Genomic DNA, 24,198 nt, shown 5'->3' with positions numbered 1-24,198 from the left:
GGGTCGCCGCTCACCATCTGGGTAGACTCCTCAAAGTTTCCGAGGACCTGGCAGATGTTTGCCATCCAGGCCCACTCCTCGGTAAAAAATTGGGGAGGCTGACTACCACTACGCCGCCCATGTTGGAGTTGGTATTCCACTATTGCTCTACGCTGCTTATAGAGCCTGGCCAACATGTGGAGCGTAGAATTCCACCGTGTGGGCACGTCGCACAGCAGTCGGTGCTCTGGCAGATTAAACCGATGTTGCATGGTCCTCAGGGTGGCAGCGTCCGTGGTGGACTTGCGGAAATGTGCGCAGACGTGGTGCACCTTGCCGAGCAGGTCAGCTAAGTGCGGATAGTTTTTCAGAAACCGCTGAAACACCAGATTGAAGACGTGGGCCAGGCAAGGCACGTGTGTGAGGCTGCCGAGCTGCAGAGCCACCACCAGTTTACGGCCGTTGTCACACACGACCATGCCCGGTTGGAGGCTCAGCAGGGAAAGCCAGAAGTCGGTCTGCTCAGTCAGACCCTGCATCAGTTCGGGGGCTGTGTGCCTCTTGTCACCTAGGCTGAGTAGTTTCAGCACGGCCTGCTGACGCTTGCCCACCGCTGTGCTGCCGCACCACACAGAGGAGGAGGAGGGGGAGGGTTTAGAGTAGGTTGCATAGACAGCCGCAGATACCAGCACCGAGGTAGGACCCGCTATTCTGGGTGTGGGTAGGATATGTGCGGTCCCAGGCTCTGACTCGGTCCCAGCCTCCACCAAATTCACCCAATGTGCCATTAGGGAGATATAGTGGCCCTGCCCACCAGTAATTGGCCACGTGTCCGTGGTTAAGTGTACCTTCCCAGTAACCGCGTTGGTGAGGGCACGATTGATGTTGCGGGAGACGTGCTGGTGTAGGGCTGGGACGGCACACCGGGAAAAATAGTGGCGACTGGGGATCGAGTAGCGTGGGACCGCCGCCGCCATCATGTTTTTAAAAGCTTCCCTTTCCACAAGCCTATACGGCAGCATCTCCAGGCTGATCAATTTGGCAATGTGGACGTTTAAAGCTTGTGCGTGCGGGTGCGTGGCGGCGTATTTGCGCTTTTGCTCCAACACTTGCTGGATGGGGTCGAGGAAAGCGGAGGTGAGGGTGTGGGTGCAGGCCGGGAGGCGCTAGTGCCTGTGTCCTGAGAGGGAGGTTGGATCTGAGTGGCAGGTTGGGGCACAGGGCGAGAGGCAGTGGTGCGACCTGGAGGCGGTGAACGGCCTTTATCCCACCTTGTGGGGTGCTTGGCCATCATATGCCTGCGCATGCTGGTGGTGGTGAGGCTGGTAGTGGTGGCTCCCCGGCTGATCTTGGCGCGACACAGGATACACACTATTGTTCGTCGGTCGTCCGCACTCTCACTGAAAAACATACACACCTTTGAACACCTAGGCCTCTGCACGGTGGCTTGGCGCGAGGCGGTGCTTTGGGAAATAGTTGGGGGATTCTTCGCTCTGGCCCTGCCTCTTTCAACCTGTCCTGCTGCTGCACTTGCCTCCCCCTCTGAAGACCTCTCCTCAGTTGGCTTAGCAAACCAGGTGGGGTCAGTCACTTCATCGTCCAGCGGCTCTTCCTCCAAATCCTCTGTGCGCTCCTCCCTCGGACTTACTGCCCTTACTACTACCTCACAGATAGACAAATGTATCTCATCATCATCGTGCACCTCACCCACTTAAAGCTCTTAAGACAGTTGCCGTAAGTCCCCAGCCTCATCACCCGAACCCCGGGAACTTTCCAAAGGTTGGGCATCGGTCACGACAACCTCCTCAGGTGAGAGAGGAACCATTTTTTCCCAATCAAGGCAGGTACCCAAGAACAGTTCCTGGGAGTCTGCCTGCTCATCAGAATGTGTCATTTTCATGGAGTGAGGAGGCTGGGAGGAAGGAGGAGCAGTAGCGAAAGGATTCAGAGTTGCAGCAGTAGACGGTGTAGAAGACTGGGTGGTCGATACATTGCTGGATGCATTTTCTGCCATCCACGACAGGACCTGCTCCCACTGCTCTGTTTGTAATAAAGGTCTACCACGTGGACCCATAAATTGTGATATGAAGCTGGGGACCCCAGAAACTTTCCTCTCTCCTAATTCCGCAGCACCTCGCTGCGATTCACCTGGACCAGGAACTCGCCCTGTGCCCACACCCTCACTTGTACCTCCGCATTCTCGCCCCCGTCCACGTCCTCGAGCCCGACCCCTCAGCATGGTGGATTACAAATAGAACAGACACAGAGTGGTGTAAATAATTATGGAATTATTTGCGTACACTTTCACGCTGACAGCGGTATTGTAACACTAGCTCCCAGCAGAAACAAAGAATATGGAAGGCTGCAAACAGCCCTAGCTGTGCAACAGTGATGCACTACAACTCCCATCAGACACCCAGTAAATTTCAGACGGTCAGCCCAACGATGAAACTTTTTTTTTTCTTTTTGAAAAAGAATACAGGCTATATAGTGTGTATATGACTTCCCCTCTACCAGTGGCTGTGGCCATACGCTGTGCGTAAAGTTCACTGCAGACACAGAGCGGTGTAAAAAATTATGAAATTATTGGCGTACAGTTTGAGGCTCAGAGCCGTATTGTAACGCTAACTTCAGGCAGAAACAAAGAAAATGGAAGGCTGCAAACAGGCCTAGCTGTGCAATAGTGATGCACTACTACTCCCACCAGACACCCTATAAATTTTAGACAGTCAGAGGTAGCCCAACGAAGGAGCTTTTTTATAAATTCTTTTGAAAAAGAATACAGGCTTTATAGCGTGTATATGACTTCCCCTCTACCAGTGGCTGTGGCCGTATACTGTGCGTGAAGTTCACTGCAGACACAGACCGCTGTAAAAAATTATGGAATTATTGGCGTACAGTTTGATGCCGAGAGCCGTATTGTAACGCAAACTGCAGCCAGAAAAAAATTATACGAAAGGCTGCAAAAAGGGCTGGCTCTGCAATAGTGATGCACTACAACTACCACCAGACATCCTGTAAAATGCAGACGGTCAGAGGTAGCCCTAAGAAGGACCGTTCGGGTTCTTGTAGACAGGATCCTACACTACCACTGTCCCTGTCTCAGCACCACTTTCCCTATACTCTGTATTACAGACTGCAGATTTAGAATGCTCTAGCTGTAATAGCCTGCATAGCCCGAGATGAAAGAAAAAAAATTGGTGCAAAACTGCTCCCAGCAGCCACAGCAGTAATGCACACGGTCAGATGTGGCCCTAAGAAGGACCGTTGGGGTTCTTGTAGACAGGATCCTACACTAACACTCTCCCTATAGCAGCAGCACTTTCCCTATGCTCTCACTGGGCTGGCACGTCACAGGAGGAAGTGGTAATGCCTTCCCTGCATGTCTATTGGCTAAAAAATGGTGCTAAACTTGTAGGGAAGGAAATGGAATTGACTCGAGTACCGCGTCGTGCTCGTCTCGAGTAGCGAGCATCTCGAACACCCTAATGCTCGAACGAGCATCAAGCTCGGACGAGTGTGCTCGCTCATCTCTAAACACAAACGTACGCATGTAAGAACATGAATGTGAGTACGCCGTACGATTATACTCACACATAGTGATGTTGAACAAGGATGTCGGAAGTTGTAGATCTATCGGTGCGGAGGTGGATATTTCTTTATACATGTGCACGCTTAATAAGGAGGATATTCCTTTTTTTTTTTTTAAAGGAACTTTTTATTTAGCCAAGACAATTAAATAGGCAGAGGCAGCTGGCACCGCAGGTGCCCATCACAGTGATACAGAACATTTGTACAGCAGCAGGCAGCAGCCGTATGGCTCTGTATTTAATGTATAACAAGTTTGCAGGACTTAAACATTTATAGTCCAGCACAGAGATAGCTCTTGTACATTTGGAAAGGCTTCCTGAAGACAAGATGCAATTCTATCCTTGGCTCTAAATATAGGGCAACTGCACATACTAATAAGGGTGTTCTCAGACCAAATATGACTTATTAATGTTATTTAACAATAACATTTATGAATATTCTCTCCATACTGCAATGAAGATGATTTCTTTATGCATATCTGATACTGATGACATACGGTTGCTACATCATCAGCAACACATCCATATTACTGACATATTACAATACACTCATGTAGAACTGGCTTGAGGGTAGTAATAACTCAATTTCTAACATTTTAGTACATTGTAGTTAAAGTGGTTGTCCAAGTACATTTTTTTTACATTTTTTACATTTTTTGTTACAAAATAACGAACACAACCAAAAATGCTTGTAAAAAGTTATTGTGAAAAATGCTTGAAATTTCTAGTTTTTTTACAAGCATTTGAAACCACAGAAAAGTAATTTGTAGGAGCCCTTCAGCTGGCATCAGATGTAGTTTTTGTGATACTTTCTGATGCAATTATTTGAGCCAAAGGTAAGAGTGAATCTAAAGTAATGACAAGTATAAAAGAAAGACTGATACTTCTCTGTTTAATACACATTCCTGTGTTTGGCTCAAACAACATCAAAAACTGCCAAAAGTACTGATGTGTGATTTTAGCCTTATGGCATTTTATATCCAATTATATATAAGCTAAGATTGGGCAGCCTTTCTAAAAAAAAAAAACACACGTTTTTATGGTATTTCTATTGTTAGATTTCCTCATTATTTTTACAGAAAACAAAATCTTCAAGGGTACCAGCACTTTCATGTGACTTTTCAGAATAAATTGCCATGTGTGTACACGAGTAACACTATTTCTGTATGACTTGTATCTTGTATTTTTCCCCAGTTTTCCTATCTGATGGCTCCCAATCTAGTTCCGACTTTCCCTAGGCTGATAGGAGAATAGCTGCTATGATGTCTCTCACTGCCCAATAAAGACAGCAGGATATCTTCTTTTCTATTTGTAATATACAGATAGAAAATCGGTAACATCATGGAGGACATTATACAGCAGTACTGATATTAGTGTAGCTATTAAAGGGAACTCAAAAGTGAGGGAACGGAGAGTCTGGGGAGCAGTGTTTTTTATTCTCACTTGGTGCTCTGTTACTGTATTGTGTCCCTAAGAAATCAGCGCATGCACACATCATGACTATTTTCAGATATCTATGTGTGTGCATAGAGGCGAAGCTAAAGGCTCATGGGCCCAGGTGCAAAAGTTTATCTGGGCCGCCCAAACTTCTCTTAACCCCTTAATGCAGAGGCGTAAATTGAAGTTCCTGGGCCCCAATGCAAAACCTGTAACAGGGCCCCAACCATAATGCTTTATTCATAGTACTAGACTCCCTCTTTGGAGTAGAGAGGCCCTATGGGCCCCCTAAGGCTCCTGGGCCAGGGTGCAACCACATCCCCTGCATTCCCTATAGTTGACTATAATGGGGTCCACCCACTTTCCACCCAGCTGCCCGGCTTTTGGACGGAAGAAAAAGCGCTGCATGTATTGCTTTTTCTTTTGGGATTTTGAGCCAGATCTGCATTGCAAACTGTGACTGGAGATTTCCTCACGGATGTGAAAGTGGCTTTAGCTGCAGCAGCCACATCTGTGTGACTTTCTGCTTCTGTCTTCTGCCAGCAGCAATTCCCCTTTCCTCTCTATAGACTTCTATGGGAAGCATGAGACAGCATCGACCCTCACTTCCTGCATTCGGTGCCTCTATTACTACAGACAGAGTTCACAGACAGCAAATAGTAAATTATTAGAATCCCTACTGGCCAGCAGTTGACAGTGATTTTTCAGCACAAAACATAATTTTAGGCTTCCTTTACATCTGCAGTGGAGATTCCATTTTGCTGCTTCCTTCAGGGAGCAGGAAAAGGGAATCCCCTGGCCGAACATATCCATCTTACGAAAGAACCAAATAGCGCCAAACAGACCCAATTGACTATAATGGGATGTGTTTGTTTTCCGATCATCTGCCCAGCATTCTACCACTATTTCTTCCGGTATTTCATGCCGGATCTGCAATGGAACGTCCGACCAGACGTTCCAACGCAGGTGCAAAGGCAACCTCGGGCAAATAGGGTGATTTGTACTGTTGCTAGTTTACATGTTTGCTATCATATAAGAACAGGTTTGACCAGTTGAAGAATTGTTGTTTATAGGAAATTGAGCTTATCATCAGGAAAACAAATCAGGAAATTGGTCAAGAGGATGTAACATCAACAAAAAGATTGTCACAGACATTTTACTGTGCATGTCATGTGTTGAAACACTTTTTGGAAATAGGTTTGTACTGCAAATGACAGAAGATCTAAACAACTGAGGGCTGTTATACCTAGAAAAATCTCATTGTAATAGGAGCAGTCGTTGGTATGACTTAGATAATAGAAACGAAACATGTGATAGGGAAAGAAGCAAGTGATCATCACCAAAATGAAAAATAAGCTCTTCAACTGAACCCAGAATTCTTGATGACCTAAAGCTGCACGTTTCAGTTTCTTCATGATCTTCATAATGATGAAGATTTGGACAATCAGAAGAATACATACAACCATGAAAACTACTGCAATCGTGATATAATTCAAGACGAGCACAGAAGGTTTCTCAATTTCCTTTTGGAACGAGAAACACTTACAAGTTTCATATTTTTGTTTATCGCTACCATAATTGAGGTAAAATGCAGGCAAAAAAACTAGCAATATTATAATCCAGACGGCGGCGCTGGCCACCACCGAATGCATTTTCCTGTAGAACTCAATCTTGTCCTTTTGTTTGAAGTAACTAATGTATCTGATGCTGAGCAAAGCAACGTAAAATATAAATGAGAGATACATGTGGATGTGTATCATGGAGCTTACGAACCTGCAAAATTCAAAACTAAATATCCATCTTCCCTGAATGTAATAGGCAATCCGAAAGGGAACCGTGAGAATAAAGATGCCATGGATGACTAGAAGGTTGATGATTGCAGTGGTGGTCACAGATCGAGTGTTGGTTTTACATAACAGAAATACCATTGTAATGATTCCAATTGTCCCACCAATAATTACTGTAACATAGAGAGCAATCAGGATGCCATTTGCAACATCAGATGGTATAAAGCAGATTGTCTGGTTGGCAGTTTTATTTACATAATGAGCCATTTTATCCATCATGTGATATTCATCTACAAGAAAAACAGAATAAAATCAGTAGAAATAAACACTAATATGCAAAACACTACAAACATATATAAGGGGAAATTCAAAATTTCACAACATTCTGTTGCGCTATCAGCCTATTAGTCTTCATTTAGGATCCCCACTTAATGAGCAGAAGCAGAAAGCTACAAAGTGGTAGCCAAGCAATATATATGGCCTCATAATAGTAGTAATAATGTTGATAACAATAAATTCATTAAGAAGGTACATAGTGACTAGAGTTGAGCGAACATGCTTATCCGAGCTTGATGCTCGTTCGAGTATTAGCATACTCGATGGTACTCGTTACTTGAGCGAGAACCACGCCGTGTTCGACCTTTCCCCGTTTTGACCCCTCCCCGCTTTACGACCTCCTGCTGTGATGTGCCAGCGTGCGCACGTCCACAGCAGTATGTGGCTGGCTTGGGAGAAAGAGAGAGGGGGAGAGAGAGAAAACAAACAAAAAAAAAAAAACAGCACCTGGGTCCATTGCAAAAAAGCTCGGGTCTCTGGGGTTCGTTACTCGAATAGAGCTCTCGAATATTTCGAAAAGCTCGACTTGAATAATGAACACCCAAACATTTTGGTGCTCGCTCATCTCTAATAGTGACTCATTCAATGGCACAAACAATGTCTCCATATAGATGTATAGCAAAAAATGTGTCACAGTCAATTGGAAGCCTCTAACTTAGAGAGAGTAACTCGTGTCTATAAAAAAAACATGCACTGAAACAAACTTTGTATATTCACCCATGGAGTAGCTCCTCCACTCTCCTTTCACCCTTTCATCTTAATTACGAGGCTGTGGGAGAGAATTCAATGTCCAAGCATGTCCCACAGATTCTCAATTGGAGAGTGATCTGGGAATCATCCTGGTCAAGGAATCACTGGGATGCCTTGTAAAACATGCTTGTTGATGTAAAATGTGTGGGAATATGTTATCCTGCTGGAAAATGGCATTAGGTGAACCCTTAAGATATGGTGATGCGATGAGCTGTAGCACCACATCAATATAATGGCATGCCGTTAATATGCCCCTGATGCGTACTAGAGGTGATCAGCTTTCAAAGGTGATAGCATCTCAAACCCTGACTTTACATTAATGAGCTGTGTGGTGCTTTAGAATGGCAGAAGGATCAGTCTGATCGCTACGTCGCGTCTAGACCCTCACTTGGTGGCCATCATGGTTGAGACAATAATCATTGTAATGACGAGTAGCTCTGGAGTGACACCACTGCAAGTGTTCATGATGATGATGTGTGAAGGACAGTCTTCGTAACGGACAGCTTGACTACAAACCTATTTCAGTCAATCTAAGCAAAACTGTCATTGTCGATAATGGAGCATCCAAATCTGCTCTTGCAGTCAGCAGCATGTCGCAAACTGTAGATTATGGAGCTGCTGCTGCATGATGCTGGATGTGTGCATTGTGGAGTTAAACTCAGCGCTTTAGTCTCACTACGACGATACACATATCAGAGCCATTTGTTTCCGTCATGAGACAGAAGCGCTCGGCCATGGAATTCACCTCTACTGCTTCCAAAATGTAGCATGAAAACGGAACCTCCGAATGCAGATGCGAACATAGCCTTTAGAGGCATCTGCCAAAACACATAATTCAATCTTATCTTCCTCTAGTTAGTAGGTAGTATTTACCCATTTTGGCTTGAAGATTTTCAGGTGCTCAGGCGGACCGTGAGACAAATGGTTTAAATAACTGTGATGAAGAAAGAAGTGTCTTTCAAAACGCGTTTGAGCGTAGATATGGTATTACATAATACCTACCATTTGTAATTTTATGGATTTTTTTAATAAAAGTGTTTTTAAGGAGCAGTCTTTTTTCCTTTGTTAGAGGCATCTTCATTTGTTAATAATTACTCCAGATTCACATGGGCCAATATCGTGCTTCCCAACATACATTTGTCATGGCAATGCAAAGTGTTTTTGATTAAAAAGCATTGCATCAGTTCGGTGAAATTGCGATCCTCAGGCACAAGTTTCATGCACGTCAGAGGATCGCAAGTGTTTCCCCTTGACTTCAATGGGAAACATTACACGTCACTCACATGCACATTGCAGGCATGTGAGTGACATGCGATGGCTATTAAAGCCCAATTGAAAACAACTGCTAAAGCTTTCCAAGGGAACGTCAAAAGATACAACACGCTGCGATTCATATTTGTGCAAGTTTTTTGTGCATTGCATAAAACTCACCTGAGAATGTGTGTGAATAAGCCCTTATACAGATACAAAAAGTCACAGCACAAAATCAGTTTCATAGGTGTGACAATTAGAGATGAGCGAGCACCAAAATGCTTGGGTGCTCGTTGCTCGAGTCGAGCTTTCTGCGATGCTCAAGAGTTCGTTTCGAGTAACGACCCCCATTGAAGTTAATGGGCGACTCGAGCATTTTTGTATATGACCGATGCTCGCTACGAAAGTGATGGAAACGACACAGAAACGGATAGGGCAGGCGAGGAGCAACATGCAGGGCTGCATCTCAGGTTCCCAGGTCTCACTATTAAAGGGGTTGTCCCGCGAAACAAAGTGGGGGTATACACTTCTGTATGGCCATATTAATGCACTTTGTAATGTACATTGTGCATTAATTATGAGCCATACAGAAGTTATTCCCTTACCTGTTCCGTTGCTAGCGTCCTCGTCTCCATGGTGCCGTCTAATTTTCAGCGTCTAATCGCCCGATTAGACGCGCTTGCGCAGTCCGGTCTTCTGCCTTTCTGAATGGGGCCGCTCGTACCGGAGAGCGGCTCCTCGTAGCTCCGCCCCGTCACGTGTGCCGATTCCAGCCAATCAGGAGGCTGGAATCGGCAATGGACCGCACGGTGCACCGCATGGTGCACCGTGGGTGAAGATCCCGGCGGCCATCTTACTTAGGTAAGTAAGAAGTCGCCGGAGCGCGGGGATTCGGGTAAGTACTGGCCGTTTCTGTTTTTTTTTATTCCTGCATCGGGTTTGTCTCGCGACGAACGGGGGGGCTATTGGAAAAAAAAACCCGTTTCGGCGCGGGACAACCCCTTTAAGCCACAATAGCGGCAAAATTCCCCCCCCCCCCCCTAACAATTTTTACTTCGGACAAACCGTCATTAGCAAGGCATACCTTAGCTAAGCACCACACTACCTCCAACCAAGAACAATCACTGCCTGCGGGACACACCGCTGCCTCTTCTCCTGGGTAACATGCTGCCCAACCCCCCCCCCCCCCCCCCCGCACGACCCAGTGTCCGCAGTGCACACAAAAGTGTCCCTGCGCAGCCTTCAGCTGCCCTCATGCCACACGCTCGCTTCATAGCCACACCACCCTCATGTCTATTTATAAGTGCGTCTGCCATGAGGAGGAACCAGAGGCACACACTGCAGAGGGTTGGCAGGGCCAGGTAGCAACCCTCTTTGAAAGGAAGGGGGGGCGATAGCCCACAATGCAGTTGGGAATTGATAATAGATTGACGTTCGATCCTCATTCCAATCCTGTCCCACCTCCGTCAGGAGCTGCAAACGTGGGCATAAAGGGGACTCCGCTGCCAGCCCAGCACTTCTACACATCTCCACAATGCAGCAATACTCGGTGTGGGAAGTATGTGAGCAGGCGCAGGGTCAGCCTCTGTCCCAGCAAACACCTTGTGTGGCCCAAGGTGCTGCGAGTGACATAGCAATGGGGACTCCATGTGTCCACACACTACTCATTCTGTTTGGGTGTCAGATACTCATCGACAACGTAAGGGGTAAACTATCTGCACACTGCACCCTACCCAAGTCTGTCAGTGTTTTGGGGACAGGCAGGTACAACTCCGCTATGGCAAGTCTGTGTGCACCCACAGTATGGGTGGCTAGCAGGAACCCACAGACGGTACATAAAGAAATCCCATTGCAGTGCCCCGAATAGCTGAAGTTACGTGAAAGGAAATACATGTTGGCTGCGGCCCACAATCCATGCCCTAGTCAGTCATGGTTTTTTGGGGCCAGATAGGTAGAACACAGCGATGGGAAGACTTAGTGCACCCATACTATACACAGACCCCTGTAATATTCCTGTAGCAAAGGTATAAGCTGACCCCAGTAACAGTTATGTTGCAGAAGTCTAGGGAGACCCCAGTAACATTTCTGTAATAACAGTATAGACAGACGCCAGTAACATTTCATTATCAGAAGTATAGGCAGACCCCTGTAACATTTCTGTAGCAGACGTATAGGCAGACCCCTGTAACAATTACGTGGCAGAAGTATAGGCAGACCCCTGTAACATTTTAGTAGCAGAAGTATACGCAGACCCCCTAGTAACATTTATGTGGCAGAAGTATAGGCAGACCCCTGTAACATTTCTATAGCAGCAGTATAGGCAGCCCCCTGTCACATTTCTGTAGCAGCAGTATAGGCAGACCCCTGTAACATTTCTGCAGCAGCAGTATAGGCAGACCCCTGTAACATTTCTGCAGCAGCAGTATAGGCAGACCCCTGTAACATTTCTGCAGCAGCAGTATAGGCAGACCCCTGTAACATTTCTGTAGCAGCAGTATAAGCAGACCCCTGTAACATTTCTGTAGCAGAAGAATAGGCAGACCCCTGTAACATTAAAGTGGCAGCAGTATAGGCAGACCCCAGTAACATCCTTGTGGCAGCAGTATAGGAAGACCCCTGTAACATTTACGTGGCTGAAGTATAGGCAGACCCCTGTAACATGTAAGTGGCAGCAGTATAGGCAGACCCCTGTAACTTTCTTGTAGCAGAAGTATAGGCAGGCAGGCAGACCCCAGTAAAATCTCTCTAGTAATAGTATAGGCCTACCTCTGAATCATTGGGATAACATGAGCGTAGGCGAAGGCCGGAAAAATTAGTTGGATAAGAGTGTAGGCGTGGGCCAAAAAAAATTAGTGTACCAAAAGTACAAGTGTACCTCTGAAAAATTTATCAACCGAGAGGGCAGTTGAAACCCATAAACATTTTTTTAAAGATACAGCTCACTGTTGCTTAATTTGTAACAGAGCCTGTAGGCAGCCCTGTTGAAAAATTGGTTCATGTTACAGTCTCAATACTTTTAAAAAACTTAGCAAAATTGTAAAAACATTGGTAGATGTAGATGAGCCTTTTGGGCCGCAGAAAAATTGGCCGTTCAGCGCGATGACATGTTTCTGAAGGAGGAGTAGCAGGAGGAGGACTAATGTCAGAGACAGATTGACAAAGAGAAATGCCCCGTTTTCCCGGTGATAGAGAAGAGTGCTTTTATCTGCGGTTGCAGCGAAAAGAATCTTTAGGTTTCGCTGCTCTCCGCTGGTGGAGAAGAGAAGTCTGGGGAAATCCAGACTTTGTTCATATTTATGAGTACTGGCAGTTGACAGGTGGGTACGCTTGTCCGTGATGATTCCCCCAGCTGCAATAAACACCCTCTCTGACAAGACGCTAGCGGCAGGGCAAGCCAGCACCTCCAGGGCATACAGTGCAAGTTCGTGCCACGTGTCTAGCTTTGACACCCAATAGTTGAATGGAGCTGAGTCATCACGGAGGACGGTGGTACGATCGGCTGCGTACCCCCTCACCATCTTTTTACAGTGCTCCCTCCGACTCAGCCTTGACTGGGGAGTGGTGACGCAGTCTTACTGGGGAGCCATAAAGCTGGCAAAGGCCTTGGAGAGTGTTCCCCTGCCTGCGCTGAACATGCTGCCTGATCTCCGCGCCTCCCCTGCTACTTGGCCCTCGGCAGTGCGCCTTCTGCCACTAACGCTGTCAGATGGGAAGTTTACCATCAGTTTGTCCACCAGGGCCTTGTGGTATTGCATCACTCTCGAACCCCTTTCCTCTTCGGGAATGAGAGTGGAAAGGTTCTCTTCATACCGTGGGTCGAGAAGGGTGTACACCCAGTAATCCGTAGTGGCCAGAATGCGTCTAACACGAGGGTCACGAGAAAGGCAGCCTAACATGAAGTCAGCCATGTGTGCCAGGGTACCAGTACGCAACACATGGCTGTCCTCACTAGGAAGACCAGTTTCAGGATCCTCCTCCTCCTCCTTGTCCACAGGCCATACACGTTGAACAGATGGGAGGCAAGCAGCATGGATACCCTCTGCAGTGGGCCCAGCTGTCTCTTCCCCCTCCTCCTCCTGCTCCTCCACCTCTTCCTCCTTCTCCAAAACGCGCTGAGATATAGACATGAGGTTGCTCTTTCTATCAAGCGACATACTCTCTTCCCCATCTCCTGCTCCGACCACAAAGCGTCTGCCTTTATGCTTTGCAGCGAACCTCTCAGCAGGCATAGCAGAGGAATGGAGACGCTAATGATTGCAGCATTGCCGCCCACCAGCTGGGTAGACTCCTCAAAGTTTCCGAGGACCTGGCAGATGTCTGCCATCCAGGCCCACTCCTCGGTAAAGAATTGAGGAGGCTGACTCCCACTACGCCGCCCATGGTGGCGTTGGTATTCCACTATTGCTCTACGCTGCTCATACAGCCTTGCCAACATGTGCAGCGTAGAAATCCACCGTGTGGGCACGTCGCACAGCAGTCGGTGCTCTGGCAGATTAAACCGATGTTGCAGGGTCTGCAGGGTGGCAGCGTCCGCGGTGGACTTGCGGAAATGTGTGCAGACACGGCGTTCCTTGCTGAGCAGGTCTGACAAGTGCTGGTAGTTTTTCAGAAACCGCTGAACCACCAGATTGAAGACGTGGGCCAGGCATGGCCAGTGTGTGAGGCTGCCGAGCTGCCACAAGGTTACGGCCGTTGTCACACACGACCATGCCCGGTTGGAGGCTCAGCAGCGAAAGCCAGAAGTCGGTCTGCTCAGTCAGACCCTGCAACAGTTCGGGGGCTGTGTGCCTCTTGTCACCTAGGCTGAGGAGTTTCAGCACGGCCTGCTGACGCTTGCCCACCGCTGTGCTGCCGCGCCACACCGACTGCTGGCGACGTGCTGCTCACTTTTCTTAATTGAGGGGTAGAGGTTGCGTAGGAGGAGGAGGGGGAGGGTTTAGAGGAGCTGGCATAGACCGCCGCAGATACCAGAACTAAGAAAGGACCCGCAATTCTGGGTGTAGGTAGGACGTGTGCGGTCCCAGCCTCCACCAAATTCACCCAATGTGCCATCAGGGAGATATAGTGGCCCTGCCCGCCAGTACTTGTCCACGTGTCCGTGGTTAAGTGGACCTGGTCAGTAACCGCGTTGGTGAGGGCACGATTGATGTTGCGGGAGACATGCTGGTGTAGGGCTGGGACGGCACACAGGAAAAAATAGTGGTGACTGGGGACCGAGTAGCGTGGGACCGCCGCCGCCATCATGATTTTGAAAGCCTCCGTCTCCACAAGCCTGTATGGCAGCATCTCCAGGCTGATCAATTTGGCAATGTGCACGTTTAATGCTTGAGCGTGCGGATGCGTGGTGGCGTATTTGTGCTTGCGCCCCAACGCTTGCGATAGCGACAGCTGGATGCTGCGCTGTGAGACATTGCTGGATGGGGCCGAGGGGCAGCGGAGGTGAGGGTGAGGGTGCAGGCCAGGAGGCGCTCATGCCTGTGTCCTGAGAGGGGATTTGGATCTGAGTGGCAGGTTGGGGCACAGGGGGAGAGGCGGTGGTGCGACCCGGAGGCGGTGAACGGCCTTCATCCCACCTTGTGGGGTGCTTGGCCATCATATGCCTGCGCATGCTGGTGGTGGTGAGGCTGGTACTGGTGGCTCCCCGGCTGATCTTGGCGCGACATAGGTTGCACACCACTGTTCGTCAGTCGTCCACGCTCTCACTGAAAAACTTCCACACCTTTGAACACCTAGGCCTCTGCAGGGTGACTTGGCGTGAGGGGGTGCTTTGGGAAAAATTTGGGGGAGTCTTCGCTCTGGCCCTGCCTCTGCCCCTGGCCACCCCACTGCCTCTTCCAACCTGTCCTGCTGCTGCACTTGCCTCCCTTTCTGAAGACCTCTCCTCAGTTGGCTTAACGAACCAGGTGGGGTCAGTCACCTCATCGTCCAGCGGCTCTTCCTCCAAATCCTCTGTGCGCTCCTCCCTGGGACTTACTGCCCTTACTACTACCTCACAGATAGACAACTGTGTCGCATCATCATCGACCTCCTCACCCACTGAAAGCTCTTGAGACAGTTGCCGGAAGTCCCCATCATCATCACCCGGACCCCTGGGAACTTTCCAAAGGTTGGACATCGATCACGCCAAACTCCTCAGGTGAGAGAGGAACCACTTTTTTCCAATCAAGGCAGGGGCCCGAGAACAGTTCCTGGGAGTCTGCCTGCTCATCAGAATGTGTCATTTTTATGGAGTGAGGAGGCTGGGAGGAAAGAGGAACAGCAGCAAGAGGATTCAGAGTTGTAGCAGTGGACGGCGTAGAAGACTGGGTGGTCGATACATTTCTGGATGCATTTTCTGCCATCCACGACAGGACCTGCTCACACTGCTCAGTTTGTAATAAAGGTCTGCCACGTGGACCCAAAAATTGTGATATGAAGCTGGGGACCCCAGAAACTTTCGTCTCTCCTAATCCCACAACAGCCGGCTGCGATTCTCCTGGACCAGGAACTCGGCCTGTGCCCACACCCTCACTTGGACCTCTGCGTCCTTGCCCGCATCCACGTCCTCTAGGCCTACCCCTACCCCTCAGCATGGTGGACTACGAATAGAGCAGACACAGAGCGGTCTGAATAATTATGCAATTATTGGCCTGCAGTTTGAGGCTGACAGTGGTTATGTAACGCACACTGCAGTCCCAAAAAAATTATACTCTAGGCTGCAAAAAGGCCTAGCTGGGTAATAGCGAGCCACTACAACTCCCAGCAGCCACGCAGTATAATGCACACGGTCACAGGTAGCCCTAAGAAGGTTTTTTTCAAATTTTTTTTTTTAAAAACCAACAGCCTAGAAAGCGCATATATGTCTTTCCCTCTATCAGGGGCTGTCACCGCACGCTGCGCGTGAAGTTGACGGCACACACAGAGCGGTGTAAAAAATATGCAATTATTGGCCTGCAGTTGGAGGCTCACAGCGGTTATGTAACGCACACTGCAGTCCCCCAAAAATTATACGCAAGGCTGCGAAAAGGCCTAGCTTGGTAATAGTGAAGCACTACAACTCCCAGCAGCCACACAGTAAAATGCACACGGTCACAGGTAGCCCTAAGAAGGAGCTTTTTTGGGGTACTTGTTGACAGGATTCTACACTACCACTGTCCCTGCCTCACCAGTACTGCCCCTATACTCTGTATAATTGACTGCAGACTGAGAACGCTATAGCCTGCACAGCCCAAGATGGAAAAAAAATGTGCAAAACTGCTCCCAGCAGCCACAACAGTAATGCACACAGTCAGATGTGGCCCTAAGAAGGACCGTTGGGGTTCTTGTAGACAGGATTCTACACTACCACTGTCCCTGCCTCACCAGTACTGCCCCTATACTCTGTATAATTGACTGCAGACTGAGAACGCTATAGCCTGCACAGCCCAAGATGAAAAAAAAAACATTGAGCAAAACTGCTCCAAGCAGCCACAACAGTAAAGAACACGGTCAGATGTGGCCCTAAGAAGTTCCTGAAGGGTTCTTGAAGACGCCAACAGTAGCCTAACACTCTCCCTATAGCAGGAACAGCACTCTCCCTAATCTCTGCCAGCATGTGTCTGAGGCGAGCTGCGGGCGGGACCGCTTTAAATACTCTGCGGTCACTTGATCTCACCAGCAACTCACTGCAGGGGGGTGGGATAGGGCTGGCACGCCACAGGAGGAAGTGGTAATGCCTTCCCTGCATGTCTATTAGCCAGAAAATGGCACTAAACATGCAGGGAAGGAAATGGAATTGACCCGAGTACCGCGTGGTGCTCGTCTCGAGTAACGAGCATCTCGAGCACCCTAATACTTGAGCGAGCATTAAGCTCGGATGAGTATGTTCACTCATCTCTAGTGACAATGTTTCAAAAAGTTAGCTTCACAGACTGGTTTTCCTCTTTTACCACACCATCAGATCACATGATTGATCCGAAATCAATTTTCATAACTTGTTTCATAACTGAAACCAGAACTGAAACCCAGAAAATACCATAATGCCGCGACAAAATATTCACGCTGTGGTGTCTCCTCTGAGAGGCAGTGTATATCATGGTTGCTCATGTGCTGGAAGAGATGTCTGCCAGTGATATCAGCTAATCACAGCGGGCTCGAAGAGTCAGACTGGTGGGGATCACATGATAGCAAGGTAGCTGCTTTAGGTGCTACATAAAATTAGATTTTTTTGCTTTAGGCCTCCTTCCCACAAACGGATTTCCGCCGCGTAATTCGCGGCGGAAATCCGCTGCGTTGCCCGCAGCTATTAGGTTCTACTGAACCTAATAGCTCAGTGCTCACAGTGCGGAATTCCACCGCGGAATTCCGCACTGTGAATTCACCTGTTCTCACCCATGGCATGCTCTATTTGCTGCGGGTGTACGCACGGACGGCTTTCATTGCAGTCAATGGAAGCCATCCGTTCACGCTATCTCCCGCTGTAGCACAGAGGAAGATAGCGTGAAAAGGCTTCCCCGCCCACCGCCGCCGCATTATGTGACGCGGTGGGCTTGTCACATGACGCGGCGGAGGTGGGCGGGGAAGCGTCATGCGAGAGCGAGGACGCTGGATCCGCAGGTAAGTATGGGGTCTCCTGGGGGGCGCCGTGATGGGCTCCGCCGCGGAATTTCGCGGCAGAGGCCGTCACGGCCGTGTGCAGCCGGCCTTACTGTCTTGTAATTTGTGTTCTATTTTTAGTTACATGATGTTTCATGTAACTGATAATGATTCATTGATACTGTAGCTAAACCTAACTTTAATTTTACTGTTGGTTTCCTGCACTCAGACGAGTCATAGCTGGAGTTTAAATAGTAGTTAAACAGTCAGGACTTTTAGGTCATGAAAGCCCAAATTCACATCTGTGCTGGAACCGCCATTGGAAGGTTCCAGGACAGATCCAGGACAGAATACCAGAATAAAAAGCGCTAAATAAAGCACTTTTTCTTCCAGTAAAATTCCGGGCAGCTGAGCAGAAACCAAATGGACCCCATTAGTAAGCAGTAAAGTTCATTCAGAGATGTTCGGTTAGATCATAAGATGGATCCATTGATCCAAGGAATTCCCTCTTCCTGCTCCCCAAAACGTCGCATGAATATGAAATCCATAGCATTTTCAATCCTTGGGCATTCCCTCAGGATGCCTTGCCCATTGTTTCCAATGGGACCTTGAAAGACATCACGTGGCGCTCACATACCGTGCACCTGCAAAAGCAATGTTTCTATTTGAAGTCAATGGGAAACGCTTGCTATCCTTTCACGGGCATAAAACACTGCGTGAGGATCGCAATTTCACAGAAGTGATCAGATTTTCAATCAAAAATGCTTTGCATCGCCATGAAAATTGCACGTCCGTATGAATGGAGCCTAAGAGTGAATTCACAAGAGCGAATCTCTCTTGCGAGTTTTATGCCTTGCAAGATGCACAAAACTTGTACCGAAATAGACCAAGTAGTTTTCAATTTGCCTTCATACTTTCTACTGTATATTAAAACAATCTTAAAATCCTGCATTTTTCACTCTGACCACAGAGCCTCATAATATAGTCTGACACTTCCTGTTCTGCAGAGGAAACTTCTCAGTAGGCATCTAATTATCATCACAAGCGGGATTAAAATGAAAGGTAGCACTAGATACAGATAACAAAGAAGCCACCATTCACAATAGGTGATGGTCATAGTTCACCTCCTCCCCCTCACTGCATACTGATTTCTGCACAGTCACAAAACATGATTAGAACACTCATCCCTAGAAATCAATGAACATCTCCAGACTATTATTTCCTATGGTCCATATGACTGCTGTAAAGCAAATCTCCGAATGCTTTTAACAAAGCAGACCAGCAGCTTAGGCAAGATGGTCGCCCCATAATCGTAACCATAAAATACAATAAAAAGGTTAAAATCAGAAAATAAAAACAGATTAGAAGAGAAGCATGTTTCACTATCTAGTTTTAATTAGTACAAAAAATATAGGTGAAAGAAATTTGTAAACAGAGTGATTATTGCGTGAAACAGCGTCTTCAGATGATAACTGTCCCGTGTAGACAGAACACTGAGTGAGAAGTCGCTCACTTTTTGGAGTCCCTTAGTTTTTAGCAGAACCAAAGACCAAACGACTATCGGCCCATGTAAATAGGAGCTGCTCAATGTCTGAGCAACAGCTGTTTAATGTGAACGGAGGCAGGCAGCAGAAACGATCACCGGCTCACTCTGTCTCCATTAACTGAACGACTATTGCTCCTGTGTAAAATCTGGCATTGTAAATCCACCATCTAGATCATGTGGAAAGGGCTTTTCCTTATAGGGATTCTGAAATCTGCAATGCGGAAAAAAAGAATTGACATGTCAACTCTTGGTGCAGCTTGCATGTGAAATATGCGTGAATGCCATGTCGGTGTGGCTTAATGCGGAATTGCCCCATTGATTAGGGCTATGAAATCCAGATGCAAATCTGCACGAAAATCCACGACAGAACACCACATCTCAGCCTCGGGATCCCGTAGCACATTCAACTATCAGATCCAAGTCGAAAAATCTACTGTGCATCTGAGAGGCATAAGCCCGCGTGATCGTGCCCTAATAGCACACGCAATCTACCATTTCACTGAAACTTCTATGTAGAGGAAACATACTGAAGAGGGAAGGACTCACAGTAAAATCAAAACGCCCCCTTCATACTGTGGATCCTGTGTAGCAAACCCACTTTGCTCTTTAGAATATCTCATTGTTGCGCAATGGGTGTTGCGTATTTGCACACACATCTGTGCATGTGCAAAAAAAACATGCTGGTATGCTGCCATCCATTGAAGTCAGCAATTACATCAATTAGTTCAATATGTGCTATTCTAGTGGGAAAATGCACAGGAAAAGAGAGCATGCTACGTGTTTTTTGTGCAAACAAAATCTGCACCTGAAAGACAATTATGTGAAGGAACCCATTGAAATCAATAGGTTTTATTCACTGCAAAATCAACGCTGCACAAATATGTTCATGTGATACTGGCCTTAGAGATAGATCTACTTTACATCTCAGATGGTGTTGCATTGGCTCTTACTGATATCTACTGGAAACGTGAATGCATGCTCCACCTCCAGCTACTAGGCCACATAGAGTACTGTAACCTGTCTGTATGACATCCTTTGTAATATGTCTGGATTATAAAAAGTGACCCAATAATCACACAGACTAAATTCCATCCTACAGAAAAGATCTCTCTTGGGTATTTATAACTGTAACAATAGATGTAAAATAAAATCATACAAGACTAGAAACCGCCGTGAACAATACTTACATGTGTGATTGTCGTCCCCAGCTGTAAGGCACTCAGTTTCCTCTGCACCACCACAAGTTTTCAGAAACTATTTCTGCTTCTTCCTCAAATGCTAGACGAACAGAAGATGACCACTCCTGTCAGTACGTGTGAAGACACAAGTGAGAATGAAATACTTCTCCACAAACAAGCGGCGGGGGGCAGCGTAATGAGGAACTGCACAAAGCATCCTCTAGCGCTGCTTCACCTGTGCGGACGGTATACGGGTCTCCAAAACCTTCTTTAGAAGGTTTAGGGCAGCTTCAAATGAGTGTAATTGTCTGCGTGCCATCAGCATGTGACATTTGCGTGGCACACACCGAGTTTACCATGACATTGCGTACTTGCTGCAGACCGCCAGTCGCCATGCACTATTTTGGTGTGTATACACGTGTAATACTGTTGCGTTCTTTACATGGGAGTCTATGATAGATCAATGTAATTTGCAATGGCCATGATTGGTTCATCGAACGCTGGCTCTCATTGGCTGAGGTGCAGCGATCAAGAACCAATCACAGCAAGCGCTTCCTGGAGGCGGGAATTTGAATCTCCAATCCAGGAAGGGCTGGCAGAATACTAAAGACAAGTGCAACAGCTGAAGAGAAGGTGTGTGCCAGAACTGACAGCGTCTCTTAGGTGAGGTTTTATTTTTTATTATTTTTTTTTATGCAGCTAGTGATTATTTTCAGGATAGGGCTTATATTTCAAACTCCTCCCCCCCCCCCAATCCCAGCAAAAGAGCGCTACAAAGTCGCTTGACTTTGTAGCAGCACAAAATCATGATATCGCCGTGAGAAAATGCAGTGATATTGCATAAAACACAGATGCGATATTGCTGTGATTTCCTCACGGCGATATTACGTCGCCTGTGTGAAAGAGGCCTAATGCAAGGTGGGTCACACTGAAAAGACATTTTTCTTTACCTGCCCCCCTCACCTGATTGCTTGTCGCACAAATTTCCTCTATATACTGCAGTCAATTCCATGTAGCACAGCCTCCTGTCTGATACTTTTCAGACAGCATCTTGATGCTGAGTTTTCTTCCCTGCTCAATTTCCCTATGCTCTGCTAACAATTTCATGATGCATCACCACTACATCACATGATCAGCTAGGACCGGTACCATCTCTGCCTGCAAGGAAGACACTGCCATTACCTAAGTAAACTACATACAATAAGTCAGGGGCGTGTCTAAAGGCTCATGGGCCAGGGTGCAAATGTTTATCTTGGGGCCCCCCAACTTCTCTTCACCCCTTATGTATAGAATCAGGATGCTGAGCCGGGATCTCCTCTATTATAATTATATGAGCAGTATGAACATCATCAGTAATTATGATAAGATTTTCTGTGTCCCCCTCTAAAGAGTTTGTGTGGTAAGGTCCATCAAAGGAGTTATGCTGACTGTAAAAACGGAGTACATAAAACCCAGGTACACTCATTATCAGTAACCTCCCTCCCCTAGAAGTTGTCAGAATGGAATGAAACTTTCTCTGTGTGAGTGTAACGTTAATGTAAGTGATTACAATATTAGAGTAAAAGGGTCATTTATTGCGGAAAACTGACCCCTTGAAAGGAGGCTCTAGTACCCTGTTGTACCGCCTCTAGCTTGGAAACAAGATATGATACAGGCGGTCATGGATGCTCTAGTACCCTGTTATACCGCCTCTAGCTTGGATGCAAGATGTGATCCGGGTGGGCATGGAGGCTCTAGTACCCTGTGGTACCACATCTACATTGGATACAAGTTGTGATACAGGCGGTATGGAGGCTCTAGTACCCTATTGTACCGCCTCTAGCTTGGATACAAGATGTGATACGGGCAGGCATGGAGGCTCTAGTACCCTATTGTACCGCCTCTAGCTTGGATACAAGATGTGATACGGGCAGGCATGGAGGCTCTAGTACCCTGTTGTATGGCCTCTAGCTTGGATAAAAGATGTGATGCGGGCATGGAGGCTCTCGTATCCTGTTGTATTTCCTCTAGCTTGGATACAAGATGTGATATGGGTGTTGCATGGAAGCTCAGGTACACTCTTGTACCGCCTCTAGCTTGGATACAAGATGTGATACATGTTCTATTGGGAATAAATCTGGTGAACAGGCAGCCACGAAAGTGTGACAATCTTGTGGAAGCATTCCTGTGACCCCCCCCCCCTTTTGTGTGTGTGGCATTATCCTGATTGTGATCAGCATTCATGCTAATCACGGCTGTTAACCCTTTAATTGCCCTGTTCGGAGTTTGGGCGTCCCAAACAGCCCCCCTGCAACAAGATTGTAGAGTGATGTTTGGTTGCTATTGCAGTCAGGGGCCTTCTGAAGGCTCCCAGGGCTGCCATTGCAGATTGCCAATAAAGCCATGCCTATGGTGTGGCTTGATAGACTACCTGTCAGTTTGCAGCATAATGTAATATTATACTGTATATCGGTATTATTGTATCTTGATGCCATCAGACGCTAGGGGTTTGACAGGGCTTGGATGCAGGAATGCCCTGTTACACCTCTAGCTTCCAATTGGCTGTATAGCAGAAGGTCCTAGCAGCGTTTCTATTGAGTTTTGGCTGCCCTGCCCCAGGGTAAGCATTCGGGTAATTTTTCCTGTTAGGTCTATGTTATTAGCTGTACATGCTTCCACAGCTAATAACGTAAGCCTACCAGCAAAAGCAACCCTAGCCCTAACCCTTAGGGCAAGCCAAATCAATACAGACGCTGCTGTGACAGGGGAACACTGATGCAGCAGAGCTCAGCTACTTCCCTTCACAGAGGCCTCTCTGTGGTGCGCTCCCTCCTCAGCCAACCCACCTGTGTATGGCAGCAGCACTCGGGGGAAAACGACTGACAGCGGGACTGCTAAGGGGATCGCTGGTGGGAGAGGACAGCCAGCAAGAGCAGGGCCAATACAGGGGAGACGGGGAGAGTGATAGCGGGGACCAGAGGTGCGAGAGGACAGCTGTTGGGAATGTCCCACGAAAAGGGAGAGTGCCAGCGGGGACCAGAGGTGGGAGAGGACGGCCGGCGGTAGTGGGGCTGCTAAGACAGCCCTGGGGCCTTTCAGAAGACCCCCGGCTGCCATGAGACATGCACATCTCCCTGTGATCTCATCGCGGGGAGGCTATAGGGGACTCCTGAACATTGTTTGGGGGATCTAAATGCGGCTGGCAGAATTGACAGCGGCATTTAACGGGTCAATAGCCACGGACAGACGTGCGGCCGATTGCAGCTATTGCCCATGGATGTCAGCTGTAATAAACAGGTGACGCCTGCACTGTATGCAGAGAGGTCGCCCCGCAATCTCTCTTCATACATACCCCGACGCTGCAGGACGTAAATGTAGGCTCTGGAGCGGAATTGGCCTAATATCATTAAAAATACAACTTATCCCACCCAAAACAAGCCTTATGATAGCGACAGTGATGGATAAATAAGAGTTATCATTTTTTTTAAGTGAGGAGGAAAAAACGAAAAAATAAAGTGCTGCGTCTTTGGGTTAGAGTTCTAAAAACCCTTCTCTTCCCAGTTTTCACATAACTAAATCCTATACGAATGGCAGCAGACACACTTAGGTGCAATAAAACAGGTTCTTTTCTTTATTCCATCCTCAGTACAGCGTGTATTGTACTAAGAATGGAATAAAGAAGAGAACCTGTTTTATTGCACCTAAGTGTGTCTGCTGCCATTCGTATAGGATTTCGTGCTGTGACAAGTGGAGGATTAGAATCCATCTCCCTGAAGTGGCTGTGCAGTGAGAACCTCCCCTTAAGCAAGGGT

The 24,198-nt window shown here is 47.4% G+C and overlaps 1 protein-coding gene across 1 annotated transcript; it reads right to left on the bottom strand.

Annotated features, from left to right (window-relative positions):
* Positions 1 to 3,717: 3,717 nt before the first annotated feature.
* On the bottom strand, positions 3,718 to 20,509 carry GPR141 (G protein-coupled receptor 141). Its single transcript, XM_066584514.1, has 2 exons — positions 20,417 to 20,509; positions 3,718 to 7,083 (listed from the first exon to the last, which is right to left on the bottom strand). Exon 2 carries the CDS (start codon positions 7,070 to 7,072, stop codon positions 6,152 to 6,154), a length of 921 nt encoding a protein of 306 aa, XP_066440611.1. The 5' UTR covers positions 7,073 to 7,083; positions 20,417 to 20,509; the 3' UTR covers positions 3,718 to 6,151.
* Between the last annotated feature and the right edge of the window lie 3,689 nt (positions 20,510 to 24,198).

This window comes from Eleutherodactylus coqui, chromosome 12 (genome assembly GCF_035609145.1).
Source record: "Eleutherodactylus coqui strain aEleCoq1 chromosome 12, aEleCoq1.hap1, whole genome shotgun sequence".
In the NCBI taxonomy this organism is placed as follows: domain Eukaryota; kingdom Metazoa; phylum Chordata; class Amphibia; order Anura; family Eleutherodactylidae; genus Eleutherodactylus; species Eleutherodactylus coqui.
Note: the sequence above shows the minus strand (reverse complement) of the source record. Positions and strands in the feature narration are given on the sequence as shown.

Bases quoted from the DNA above. Each gene is read 5' to 3' on its own strand.
- GPR141 (XM_066584514.1), bottom strand. From the start codon at position 7,072: ATGATGGATAAAATGGCTCATTATGTAAATAAAACTGCCAACCAGACA.